This window comes from Hypanus sabinus, chromosome 3 (genome assembly GCF_030144855.1).
Source record: "Hypanus sabinus isolate sHypSab1 chromosome 3, sHypSab1.hap1, whole genome shotgun sequence".
NCBI classification, from domain to species: domain Eukaryota; kingdom Metazoa; phylum Chordata; class Chondrichthyes; order Myliobatiformes; family Dasyatidae; genus Hypanus; species Hypanus sabinus.
In genome coordinates this window covers 57,766,807-57,781,254 of record NC_082708.1, presented here as the reverse complement: position 1 = coordinate 57,781,254, position 14,448 = coordinate 57,766,807, and the positions used below count along the sequence as shown (strand labels likewise).

Here is a 14,448-nt window from a genome sequence, read left to right as displayed (position 1 = left end):
GGTGGCAAACATACCTGTGCCCAAGAAGAACAAGGTGAGCTGCTTCAAGAGTTACCACCTAGTGGCACTCACATCTACTATGATGAACATTGGGACATAAGAGACAGGAGCCGGAGTAGGCCATCCGGCCCAACGAGCCTGCTCCACTGTTCAATGAGATTATTGCTGATCTGACCATGGACTCATTTCCACCTACTTGCCTTTTTCCCATAACCCTTAATTCTCCTACTATGTAAAAATCTATCCAATCTTGTCTTAAATACATTTACTGAGGTAGCCTCCACTGCTTCGTGGGCAGAGAATTCCACAGATTCACCACTCCTGGGGAAAAGCAGTTCCTCCTCATCCCTATCCTAAACTTATTCCCCCAAATCTTGAGGCTACCTCCCCTACTTCTAGACTTACCTGCCAGTGGAAACAACTTTCCTGCTTCTCTTATCTATCCATTTCATATTGTTATATGTTTCTGTAAGATTTCCTCATTCATTCCAAGGGGAGTTGTCTATCTTTAGAACTGTTTTGAGAGGTTGGTTATGGCTAAAATCAACTCCTACCTAAGTGAAGACCTGGACATGTTGTAAATTGCCCATCACTACAGTAGGTCTACTGCAGATGCAATCTTACTGGTGCTCCACTCTGCCTTGGATTACCTGGATAACAGTAATACCTATGTCAGTCTGCTGTGATTGTCTACAGCTGGGTGTATATCCTCTGTTGTAATCAACAAGTTCCAAATCCTGGCTCTCTGTACCTTCCTGTAACTGGATCCTCGTCTTCCTTACCAAGAGACCCAGTCAATGAAAATTGGAAATAACATCTCTTTCTTGCTAACAATCAACACTGGTGCCCCTTAAGGATGTGTGGTTAGTCCACTGCTCTAATCTCTCCACACCTACTATTTTGTGGGATGGCTCAGACTTTGTTTGCATGATTGTCTGGTATGGAGGGGCCACCGCAGAGCATCAGAAAAAGTTGCAGAAAGTTGTAAATACAGACAGTTCCATCGTGGGCACTAGCCTCCACAACAATGGGGAAACCTTTAAAAGATGACATACATGATTAGGACCCACATCACTCAGGACATGCCCTCTTCTCATTTTTACTATGAAGGAGGATGTGCAGGAGCTTGAAGATACATACTCAAAGTTTCAGGAACAACTTCATCCGACCCACAATCAGATTTTTGAATAGACAATGAACCCATGAACACGTCCACACTATTTTCTGTCTTCTCTTTTAGCACTACTTATTTAACTTAATTATATATATAAAATAAAATCTACAATTACAGTAAATATATATATTTATTTGTAATTTAGATGTTATTATTATGTATTGTGATGTACTGCTGCTGCCAAACAACAGATTTCATGACATAAGTCAACGATATTAAACCTGATTTTGATTATACAGTATTTGCCCAGTTTATTTAATGCAGCAAAGCTTCACAAGAGAATTCAAACAAAACTGAACATCAAATTGACTGAAGGTTGAATGAAGGAATGAATCTGGAATCAAACGGTTCTGATGAAGAGTCTTGGCTCAAAACATTGAATGTTTATTCCCCCTTCATGGATGCTACCTGACTTGCTGAGTTCCTCCAAAATTTTGTGTGTGTTGATCAAGCTGAATAAGGACACTTTTAGCTGATCAAAGCTTGTTCAGAAAGATGTATTTAAGGATTATCCAAAGTAAGGAGGCTGAAGAAGGATTGCCTCTTCAGAATTCTCTCTGAAAGAAAATTCCAGGACTTTGGCCCCAACCCTAACAGCCACTTTGGTAGAGTGATAAAATTTGGGAATGTTCTAGAGTACAGACACAAGGAATATAAATTCCTCAATGCGTTTTAGGGATGGAGTTAATTATTGAAATAGGAAAGCTGAGGTAATGGAGGCATTTGAAAAGGATCTTAAAATTCACATGTGGCTTAACTGGATTTTAGGGATTCTTGCAACCAGAAAGAATTATTCAATATAAGTAAACCATTGTCTAATATATGGACATTTGGATTAGAGGACAGAATCAATAGTTTTGATGGGAAATTTGAAGAGCATTTTCTGAGAATGTAAGGCGAGACTGAGCAATTCCTATTCGTATTAGGGATTAAAATGATTGGATTGGAAGGATTTGCAATGGATTTCCATCCTCTGGTATTTTGTAATGATTAAGTTTTGCATTGCATATGAAAAAAACATTATGTTAGAGTTATGCAGGGGGAGTGGAGGGGTGGACTTTCATAGGGTCATAAACTCTAAAATGCGGATTTCCCCAAAGATTTTCCCAAACACCTGAGTTCAAAATAAAGCCAGAAAATGCTGGAAAAGGTCAGTAAGTCAAACAGCGACTGAGGAAAGGGACCTAGTGGAAGATGACAATAAGTATTGTAACAGTACAATTTATTGTTACATATTTGTTAAACAAGATGAGGGGATTGATTGTTGGACTTACAGGTTTAGCATTGAATACTGTATGAGAATTTGCTGAGGAAATTAGAACACATTTGATCAATATAATGTATGTATTTTTACAGTATGCTTAAATATGTTTGTGTTTGATAAACAGAAATAGTGGCCTCTGTCTTAAGGCGGTAGTACTAAGTGTGAAAAAGCTGAACCAAACAGGTAGTCAAGCCACTCAAAGTTCTGAGGTTATCCTAATTCGGCAGAGATCAGCTACAATATCATGTCCAGGAATTCAATATTTCAATTCCTCAGGAAGATCTCCTGTAGAGTGGTACAAGGTAAGTGTCTTGCATCTGGAATAGATGAAACACAAAATTGATTCCAATTACAGAATGATTACATGGGATCATCTAAGGATTTTAGGGGCAAGAAAGCAGAGAAACTAAAATTCAAGCCAAATGAAGTAAAATTAAAATATAAGATTGAGAATATGGAAAATAAAGAAATTATCATTATTCAAAAAGTAGTGTCTCTTATCAAAATAAAAAATATTTAGTAATTCAGAACAGAACATTAGTTTAATTAGCTGTGCAAGGTTAGTGAAGTTCATTAATTCTGGCTAGATTGAAGTGGTAAAAGTAATCTGACTGAAAGTTAAATTCAGCTAGAATCAAAGCTTAACTTCAATCAATCAGTTTCTGAATTTTTTTAATGTTACCCAGCATCATCTCATAACATTATAACAGCTATCATTATAAAAATTTCAGCTTAGAATTTGTCCCATTATGATGATTTGCAAGTTTGTGTGTTGCACAGGAATAATCTTATATCATGACTCACCAAGAATGCACAAAATATCATTATACATCATTTATTGATAGAAAAAGGAAATTCTGGGCCAATTATAAAGCTAAAAAGATATAATGGCAATCGGTCTGCTGTGACTGCAGATAAAAATGAAAATATTTGCTCTGCAGGTTCATATAATTGGGTGTTAGGTCCACTAGTTTGCACATTGTGATAATGATTTGGATAATAGAATTGACAACTTTCTTGACATAGTTGTGGGTGATACAAAGATGGGGGAAGGACTGGTCGTGCTGAGGAAACAGAGGGTCTTCTGAAGGTTAGGAGAATGGGTAAAGAAGTGGCATGTGGAATACAGTGTAGGGAAGTGTATGGTTATGCACTTCGGCAGAAAAAATAAGGGGACAGACTATTGAGAAATTGGAGTTACAAAGAGATCTGGGAATCAGTGCAGGATCTTCTAAAGGTTAACTTGCAGGCTGAGTTGATAGCAAGGAAGGCAAATTAAATGATAGCATTCATTTTGTGAGGACGAGAATATAAAAGCAAGGATGTAATGCTGAGACTTTGTAAGGCATTGTTCACACCAAATTAGAGTATTGTGTGCCATATCCAAAATAAAGAAGTGCTGGCATTGGAGAGGTTAAGCGGAGGTTTATGAGAGAACCCAAGAATGAAAGGGTTAACATGAGCAGCATTTGATGGCTCTGGGCCTGTATTTGATGGAGTTTAGAAGAATGAATGGGGATATTCTTGAAAACTACTGAATATCAAAAGGTCTAAATAAAGTGGATGTGGAGACGATGTTTCCAATAATGGGAGAGTCTCTAGAGGAGGAATTTCTTTAGCCAGAGGGTGGTTGATCTGTGCAATACATTGTCACAGATGGCTGTAGAGGCCAGATCCAGGTGTATATTTAAAGCGATGTTGATAGTTTGTTATTTGGATGAGCTTCAAAGGATATAGATAGGAGGAGGAGAATGGAGTTGAGAGGTATAATAAATCAGGCATGATCAAATGGTGGAGCAAACTTGATGGGCTAGCCTACAGTAATTCTTCTCCTTGGTCTTATGGTCTTATACATTATATTTACATTGAGAATGTCTTTGGCTGCCAGTCCCAGTACAATTGTAGTAAAATATAATTTACCTATCTGATAGAAAAAGAAAATCAAGACAGTTGGGTCTAGAAATTCATTCACCCAATTCCAAAATCAAAACTTATGAAAATTGGTTTAACTGTGAGCAGAATAATTTTGCGTATGTTTTTTTTGTAGGATTTTCCTTTACTCTGGCACATCTTTTTCTGGTGTAAGACTCACATAAGCAGGAACTTCAAAATATCTTGCAAAGAGATCTTCCAACTTACTAATTTGAAAAATAGCAGTTCCCATTTACTTGCAGAACAACCAGATTTTACTAACTACATTTCCTGTAACACAAGTGCTGAGAATCAGATTAGATTAGTTATCCTCACTGAAATCATTAACCTTCCAAGACCTTCAGTACTTCCTCATCTGATTGTCTGGCTTGTTTGAACCAAGCAAGAAAGATCTAGGCCAGAGATTCAATGTCCTAACTTATAAAGGAATCTTGAAATGGGTAGCCATTTGAATGCACTTAAACATTAATAAACTTGCATGACAAATTTCAAAGCAAATTATTTAATTTTGTACCTGGACACAATATAATTGATAGTTAAATATTGAAATCAAAATAACTATTTGAGAATTGAGCTGTGGAAGAGAGGTTGATGACATTTATTCCTGTGAAATATTTTTGGTCATGTCAGAAAGATGGAATACGAGACCTTCCTCCAACTCTGTTCTTGGGTAAAATATTATTAAGTTCTGATGCTATCAATTTATTATTGACTTTAATTTATTCCAGAATGGGGAACTATTTGAAGAACATGATTATCGATATAGTCTTCAGTTAAGAAATGATCAAATTCATTTACAAACTGTATATGAAGAAGATTCTGGCAATTACACATGTACCTTTAAGTTCTTTGAAAATAACATCCTGTGGCTTGTGAAAAGGACATTAACCGTGAGTGTTATGGGTAAGTGGACAATTGCACCTCAAACCTATTGACTCTCACAGCTATCTTGACTCTACTTCTTCCCACCCTGTCACTTGTAAAAATGTTTTTAATTTCCTCAGTGCCTCTGACTTCACTTCATCTGTTCTCAGACTTCCAATTCCAAAACATTTGCGATGTCCTCCTCCCTCAAAGGTTAGGATTTCCCCTCCTCTACCATCGATGCTGTCCTCACGCACAACTCCTCCATTCCCCGGACATCTACTTTCAACCCATCTTCCCACCACCATAACAGGGACAGACTGCCCCTTGTTTTCATCAACTACCCCACAAACCTCCACATCTAGCGCATCATCCGTAACTTTTGTCATCTAAGGGATCCTACCATTAAACACATAAGACCATAAGACATAGGAGCAGAGTTAGGCCATTCAGCCCATCATTGCTGATCCCGGATCCCACTCAACCCCACACATCTGCCTTCTCACCATAACCTTTGATGCCCTGACTGATCAGTGTAGTAACTTCTACTTTAAAAAAGGAACACTCGACAATTTCTTGGCCAAAAGAACATCTTTATCTGGGATGACAAATTATATTTACAATACAGAGGCTTTCAGGTAACTCGTGCGGCCTGGGTGGAGGAACCACATACAACGTATGCTGGAAGTAAAACCCTGTCCACCCCAAAACCCGCCTCTTTTTAACAACAGCTCCCCGATTGGTATAAACTTACTTTTAATAATACTCACATTACAACACTTCTTCCCCTTTAAAATCCAACATTCCCCAAATATAGAAGAACTGGGAAATAAAAACAGTGGCATCATTAGCAACAGGTTACCAATACAAAAACACCTAAAAAAGTGGCAAGTTCAACATTCAATCTAACAACAAAAGAAACTATCCAATCAAAGATTCAGTCTGTCAGGAGGTTTGTGAGGGCATTGCGATCTACACACAACCCCCGGTGATCCAGCAGGCACCGCTGGTGAGGATGTTTTGGGTGGATCTAGTGTTGGGGACACGAGAGGGGTCTGTGTGTCCGTGTGAGAATGTCCATCCTCTTCAGGGGACTCTGGCCCCTCTGCCAGTGTCTCTCCCTCTGGCAAAGTCACTGGTGGACATGCTTCCCCAGTAGTCTGTCTCACCATTGGAAACTCCATGGAACTGTCTACCTCTGAGCCGGAATCATGACGCAGGCGCACATGGTCCTGATGTCTGTGGTAAACACGCCCATCAGTCAGCTTAACAACATAGGAGACTGGACCACTCTGCGTAAGAATAACTCCAGGCAGTCATTGCTGACTGTTGCTACTGGTGAAGTTTCTCACATAGACATAGTCATCCAGTTTTAACTGTCTGTCTCGCGCATGTTGATCATGTCCCTCCTTCTGCTTTTCCTGGTTCTCTCCACTTTTGCCTTCATGTCTGGGCGCAGCAGGTCCAATCTTGACTTAGGCCTACGCCCCATCAGCATCTCTGCTGGAGTGTGTGCAGTTGTCGTCTGTGGCGTGAGGTGGTATTTAAACAGGAAACATGAAAGCTGGGAAAGAGAGTCCCCTGTCATCCGCTTCAGGCCTTCCTTCACAGTCTGAACAGCCCGCTCAGCCAAACCATTTGAGGCTGGGTGGAAAGGGGCCGTCCAAATGTGACGAATGCCATTCTGCCGCATGAACTCACTGAACAGCTCACTGGTGAATGTCGGGCCATTATCAGTGACCAGAGAGTCAGGCAACCCATGGACTGCAAACACTTGCCTAAGTTTGTCTATGGTTGAGGGGGCTGTGATGTTGCTCATGATGTGAGCTTCTATGCATTTGGAATGGGCATCTATTGTTACAAGAAATATCTGTCCCATAAAGGGGCCAGCAAAGTCCAAATGTAGCCTAGACCAGGGGTAGACTGGCCACTCCCATGGGTGCAAAGGAGCCGGTGGTGGCATGTTCTGATTGGTCTGACATTGCGTGGATGATTTTACCTTGTTCTCCAGTCCTGATCCATTCTTGGCCACCAGACATAGGATCTTGCAAGGCTTTTCATTAGAGATACCCCTGGGTGAGTCTCATGAATTTCCTCCACAATCTGTGAATGGCCAGGGGGAGGCTTGATGACCCTCGCCCTCCAGTAAATGCAGCCATCCTGCAGACTCAGCTCTGTCTTGCATTTGGCATAAGGCCTCAGTTCCTCACCATCCATGATTCTGGGCCAACCTTGTAAAAGGAAAGTCTTGACTTGAGACAGGACTGGGTCCCTCTCTGTCCATTGCTTGATCTGGGTCACCTTTACAGGTGTCTTGGTCAGCCTCTCCAATGAAAACACAGTCTCTGGAGGCACATCTGTAGTAACAGGCATCTCAGGTAAAGGGAGTCGACCGAGCGCATCGGCGTTTGCGTTATCCCCACCCACTCTGTACACGATAGTATACTGGTAGGCTGACAATGTGAGAGCCCAACGCTGAGGCTAGCGGTGAGATGCATCTGGTCTCCCTAAGAAGGCTCATCAGTGGTTTATGGTCCGTATAAATTGTGAATACATGTCCATAGAGGTACTGATGAAAGCGTTTGACCGCAAAAACGATGGCCAGACCTTTGTTGTCTGGCTGTGAATATCCCTTCTCAGCAGCCGTCAGGGTACGTGAAGCAAAACCAATAGGCTTCTCTGAACGGTCCTCCACTACGTGTGAGAGAACTGCCCCGACTCCATAGGGTGGTGTCGCATGAAAGGGTGATCTCCTTGTCTGGGTCATAGTGAACAAGCAACTTAGCTGAGTGGAGGAGTTCTTTCACTTCTTTTAAAGCTTCCTCCTGCTCTTCACCACTTAGTGTCATTGTGAAGCAGCTTATACAGTGGGGCCAAAACCTTTGAGAGGTCCGGAAGAAACTTGCCATAATAATTCACCGTGCCCAAAAATGATCTGAGTTCAGTGATGCTCCTGGGGCTTGGGGCCTCCATGATAGCTCTCACTTTGTCCTCCACTGGGCAAAGCCCCTCCGCTGTAATCTTGTGTCCCAGGTAGCTCACACTCGGAGCCAGGAACACACATTTTCCACATTTCAATCACAGCCCTGCATCTGAGAGTCTCCAGCACCTGTTCTAAGTTAGCCAGATGCTCCCCCTCTGTGGCTCCCGTGATCAAAATGTCATCAAGATACACTGCTACGTGCGGAATCCCCTGCAGCAAAGAGTCCATTGTCCTTTGGGAGATGGCGGGGCTAGACGCCACTCCAAGCACCAGGTGATTGTATTTGAATAATCCCTTGTGCGTATTGATTGTGACGTACTCCTTTGAATCCTCGTCGAGCAGCAGCTGTTGGTAGGCGTGGATCATGTCTAGATTTGTGGACAGCTTACCCCCTGACAGGGTAGCAAACAGGTCATCCACCCGTGGCAGTGGGTACTCCTCCAGCTTAGAGACCTGATTCACCGTAAGCTTGTAGTCCCCACATATCCTCACCATTTTATCTGCCTTCAAAACTGGAACAATGGGGGCTGCCCACCTTGAAAACTGGACAGACTCAATGATACTTAGCCTCTGTAAACATTCCAGCTCCTCCTCGACTTTGTCTTTCATGGCATAGGACACCCACCTGGGCTTAAAAAAATGTGGTGTGGCCTCAGGGTCTACTTGGAGTTTCACTGTCACGCCCTTTAGTGTGCCCAGCTTGTTCATGAAAACACCACTATACTGCTGCAGAATGTCCTCCGTCATGCGTGCATACTTAATTTCATGCCAGTTCAGCTAGATTTTGCAAAGCCAGTCAGGGCCCAAAAGGCTGGGCCTACTGCCCTTAGCTATCACCAGCCTGGCTTTAGCCTTTTGACCCCCGGCTGAAATATCCACATATAACACCCCTAAATGCGGTATGGGCTGCCCCGTATAGATCCTAAGTTTGAGCTTAGATGGTCTGATGGGAGGCAGGTTGGATCCCCATGACCTCCTGTAGGTCTCCTCACTGATGTGGCAGCTCCTGAATCAATCTTAAACTTAATGTCCTTTCCCCTGACAGTAATTGTGGCATAATATGGTTCAGGTGGTCCCTCATCCATTTCCACCCCAAACATGCTGTAGACACACACTGCCTCTCCGTCTGCTTCTCCTAGGTGGTGTGTGGCTGCCCGAGTCTGTTGAGCTTTCCCCTGCCCAGGCTTAACCTTACCCTTTATGCTCCTGCACTTTTTAGCTAAATGTCCCTTTTTGCTATAAGCATGGCAGACAGTATCTTTGAATTCACAAACATTTGCATAGTGCGTTCCTCCACACCGAAAACATTCCACCCACTTTTGCCTGTTTACCAGAATCCCTTCTGACTTGGAGCACTGCTGCTGACTGCGACCCCCCATATCCTTGGCATTATTAGCAGCCATCTCCATGCCTTGGGCAATCCCTAGGGCTTTCTTGAAAGTCTTTCTTTCTTTATCAATCTTTTTATTAGTTAAATAAAAGAGTACATATATATATAAACAAGAGCAGAATTATCCCAAATATCTATATTGCAAATATCTATATCAATAACAATTCAAATAAAAGGAAAAATAAACATAATCAAGATCATACATAGTATTAATCTAAAAGTAAATGATAAAGAAAAAGGTAATTGATTCTCCTCTTATCCATAAAAAGAAAAAAAAGATGAAGAAACTTTAAAAATTGAAATGTACACAAAACAACCCCAAAACACAAAAAAAGAACAAAAGAAAAAGAAGAAAGAACTGGGCAGCTCAAACTGAGAGTGAAAGCAAGAAAAAAAAGGAAAAACTTGCTGATGAAATCCAAAACTTCAAGAAGGTAACTGGAAGGGCCATAAGTCAGAGCATATGAAAATATTGAATAAAAGATCGCCGTTTCCTCAAATTTAAACGATGTATCAAATGTCCGACTTCTTATTCTTATTATGTTTAACAATGGGATTAAGGTCTCAACTACCAATCTTAGAAGACAAAAAAGGAAGAGGAGCTCCCAGTAAAGAGGCCAAAGAATACCCCTTCACCGAGTTTTTCTCCAAATATACCCATCCTCATCACATTCTGCAGGGGTTGTATTGAGAGCATCCTGAGCAGCTGCATCACTGCCTGGTTCAGAAACTGCACCATCTCGGATTGCAGCCGATAGTGAGGTCAGCTGAGAAGATCATTGGGGTCTCTCTTGTCACGGACATTTACATTACACGCTGCATCCGCAAAGGAAACAGCATTATGAAGGACCCCATGCACCCCTCATACAATCTCTTCTCTCTCCTGCCGTCTGGGAAAAGGCTCCGAAGCATTCGGGCTCTCAAGGCCAGATTATGTAACAGTTTCTTCCCCCAAGCTATCAGATTCCTCAATACCTGAAGCCTGGACTGACTTGCTTGTCCTGTTTATTATTTATTGTAATGCCTGCACTGTTTTTGTACACTTTATGTAGTCCTGTGTAGGTCTGTAGTCTAGTGTAGCTTTCTCTGTTGTCTTATTACATAGTTCAGTCTAGTTTTTGTACTGTGTCATGTAACACCATGGTCCTGAAAAACATTGTCTAATTTTTACTATGTACTGTACCAGCAGTTATGGTCGAAATGACAATAAAAGTGACTTGACTTGACTTGATAAGGGGCAGTGATGTATATCTGAAAAATGAATCCAAAAAGAGATATAACGAATGTTAATTGCCCAGTAGTACAATCTAAAGTTTGGCAAAGCCATACCACCATACTTTTATAATTTCTGCAATGAAGGCTTACTCAATCTAGGATTTTTATTATTCCAAATAAAGGATAAAATTTTAGAGTCTATTCTATCAAAAAACAGTTTAGGAACAAAAAAAGGGGATTGCTTGGAATACATATAAATACTTCGGTAACACTATCATTTTAATAGCATTAATACAGCCAATTAATGATAATGCCATAGGAGACCATTTAAATATTACTTGCTACGTATACTCAATTAATGGAGGAAAGTTATATTTATACAGGTCGTTAAAATTTTGATACCGAGATAGGTAAAGTTATTTTTAGCAATACTAAAAGGAAATTGGTCATATTGATCAAAATAGTTGTTAATAGGAAATAACTCACTTTTATAATGAGAAAAACTACTAAATTCAGAAAATATAGATAACAAAGCAGGAATAGATTTCTTAGGATCTGAAATATAAACTAACAAGTCATCTGCATACAATGAAACTGTATGCACTTTATATCCTCTCTTAATACCTAGATCCTTATTGGAGTATCAAAGAGCAATAGCAATAAGTTCTAGAGCCAGGCTGAATAACAATGGACTAAGAGGGTAATCCTGCCGGGTACCTCTATATAACCTAAGATAAGAAGATTTTTGATTATTAGTTATAACTGCTGCAAAAGGGGCTTGATAAAAACAGCTTAATCCAAGAAATAAAACCTGGACCAAAATTAAAACTTTCTAAAACCTGAAATAAATAGGGCCATTCTACCATATCAAAGGCTTTCTCTGCACCAAGAGTGTCAACACATTCAAATTCTTTTAGATGGAGAAGAATAAATGATGTTCAATAATCTATAAATATTAAAATATGAATATCTATTCTTAATAAATCCAGTTTGATCTTTAGAAATAACCTTAGATAAAACAACCTCAAGCCCACTGGCCAAAATCTTAGAAAGAATTTTAGAATCCACATTTGATACGAAAATTGGTTTGTAAGAGGCTTTCTTGAAAGTCAATGGTGGGGTTTCCTCCAACAAGTGGCATTGTGTGGCGTCATTATTAATGCCGCATACTAATCTATCACAGAGCATGTCATCCAACCCTGCTGCAAAATCACAATGTTCCAACAGCTGCTGAAGCTCAGCCACAAAACTAGCCACAGATTGACCTGGCTTCCTGATATGGCTGTGAAGCTTACACCATTGGACTATCACAGAAGTTTTCGGATTGTGGTGGTTCCCCACGAGCTTGACCAGTTCGTCATATGGCATTTCTCCCAGTTTTTGCGGTGTGGCTAAGTGCCTTATCAATTTGTAAGTCTTTGCCCCACACATGCTCAGGAGAATAGAGCACTTCTGAGCCTCCTCAGTAATTCCATTAGCACAGAAAAAGTGTCCCACCTTTCCTCGTACTCCGGCCAGTCCTCAATTCCTTCCACAAATTCACCGATAGTCCCAAACGTAGCCATTTGAATGCGAGGCCCCTCGTCCACTCACAGCTCCTGATCAAAACTGGCCAACACGTCCACAAAACCAGTTCACCTCATCGCCAAAAATCTGTGGTAACTTCTACCTTACAAAAGGACCACTTGACAATTTTATGGACAAAAGAACATCTTTATCTGGGACAGCAAATGATAATCACAATACAGAGGCTTCCAGGTACCTCATGTGGCCTGGGTGGAGGAACTATATACAATGCATTCTGGGAGTAAAAACCCCACCAACCCCGGATCCAGTCTCTTGTTACCAACAGCTTCCGATTAGTATTAGCTTACTTCTAATAATACTCACATTACCACAATCAGGATATGATCAACTTCTGCCTCAAATACACCCAAAGACTTGGACTTCCCCTCACCCACACTCTGCTTTCTGCAAGATTCACTCTGTCTATGACTCCATTGTTCATTCATCCATCCCCACTGATCTTTGTCCTGGCATTTATCCCTGCAACTGGGACTGACACCGCCACCCTCCTTCCTCACCACCATTCAGGCCCCCAAACAGTCCTTTCTGGTGAGATGACTCTTCATTAGCAAGACTGTCGGGGTCATTTACTGTTTCTGATGCTCTCATTGTGGCCTCCTGACATAAAATGGGGGACTGCTCTGTTGGGCACTTTGTCCGCTGCCCATTCCCTGTTCCATTCCTACACTTTGCTACCATGATGAGGCCATTCTCAGGCTGGAGGAGCAACACCTCATATTCCACCTGGTTAGCCTCCAACCTGAAGCCATGAGCATCAATTTCTCTAAGTTATGGTAACTTCTCCCCCCCCACCCCCTCACTTTTTCCATTCCCCAGTCTGGCTTTCCTCTTACCGTGACTCATCACCTCCCTCTGATGTCCCTCCTCCTTCTTATCCCACAGTCTTATTATCACAGTCTTCTTATCACCTCTCCTATCAGATTCTTCCTTCTACAGACATTTACTTGCTGCTTCTCATTTTGTCTGCCTCCCCATCACCCACCCAGCTTCCCCCTCACCTGTCTTCATTCCTTTCCCTCCTCCCACTTCCATCTTCCCTTCCAGTCCTGATGAAGGACCAAGACATCATCTGCTTATTCACCTCTATTTATGCTGTCTGACTTGCTGAGTTCCTCCACCATTTTGTGTGTGTTGTGCTGAATTTCCAGTATCTGCCCAATCTCTTGTTTTCACCTATAGTCCTGACCTGGTTTGGTATGGATTATTCTGTAAACATAAATGTTTCTTTTTCTATTTCAGGGTTCTATAGTTCAATAGCTTAGAATTTTTAAATTATCCCTGCCTCAGGTGATCCATCAAACTTTCACATACAGCACAATGGACTCTTTGTCTTTCTTTGAATAGGAGCCATGAGGAAAGGAGAAAAATCTAAGACTTTTGAGTTTCACATTTTCCAAGCAATTATGAAGCTTAAGGCTCCACAATGAGGTGAATTTTCTGGAGCTGGTGAATAAAACTTGACCTCCATGATTTGCCTGTCACATTAACCAAGTTAGAGATAAATCACTTCTGTCGGTGATTAGATCACATACTTAAACCAGGACCCCATCCTGTAAAAACCCAGAGCCTCAGAAATGCCAGCAGATGCTCCAAAGACCTCATCTTTGGTGGGTGGTGGGGGAAGATCTTTGTCTAGAAGATGTATAATGTCATGTGGAAGCCACCGAGCTGACCAACCTGTGGCTCAGGGCAGAGGGCTCTGGCGAGCCTATAATGCTCTTCTGAAGAAGGAGAAGATGTATGTGGGAGAGAATCCTGGTGTGCAGACTATCATTGATTCATGCCGGAGGCAGTTACCGACTGTGCTGAGGAGCTGTTCAGAGTACATTTACTAACAATATATGCAGTATGCAACCCTGAGATTCATCTTCCCACAGACAGCTACAAAACCAAAGAAAACACCCTTCAAAGAAAACAGTAAATGTGCCAAAAAAAAGAACAAATCATGCAAATGACTAAACATGAGTGAAAAACAGGAAAAACAGAGAATATAAAACATCAAACCACAGAATCATTGAAGGAGTCTAGGAATGTTTGGT

At 41.3% G+C, this 14,448-nt stretch overlaps 1 protein-coding gene and 1 long non-coding RNA gene across 5 annotated transcripts in view; one reads left to right on the top strand and one right to left on the bottom strand.

Moving 5' to 3' along the window:
• LOC132391354 (uncharacterized) overlaps positions 1-14,448 on the bottom strand; it is a 116,504-nt gene that overhangs the window by 72,153 nt on the left and 29,903 nt on the right. Inside the window, exons 4-5 of one of the 4 annotated variants that reach the window (XR_009511182.1) lie at positions 6,005-6,056; positions 1,349-2,755 (exon numbers count right to left, since the gene is read on the bottom strand). The exons of 2 other annotated variants lie outside the window; for them this stretch is intronic. This is a non-coding gene — a long non-coding RNA (uncharacterized LOC132391354). Of the gene's footprint in view, positions 1-1,348; positions 2,756-6,004; positions 6,057-14,448 lie in introns of those variants that run through there. One more of the 4 variants, XR_009511181.1, reaches the window with a different exon arrangement.
• The window catches only part of LOC132391349 (interleukin-18 receptor accessory protein-like), a 43,893-nt gene that overhangs the window by 9,795 nt on the left and 19,650 nt on the right, over positions 1-14,448 (top strand). Inside the window, exons 4-5 of the mRNA XM_059964408.1 lie at positions 2,563-2,740; positions 5,099-5,273. Coding sequence (XP_059820391.1) covers positions 2,563-2,740; positions 5,099-5,273 — 353 coding nt within the window. The remainder of the gene's footprint in view (positions 1-2,562; positions 2,741-5,098; positions 5,274-14,448) is intronic.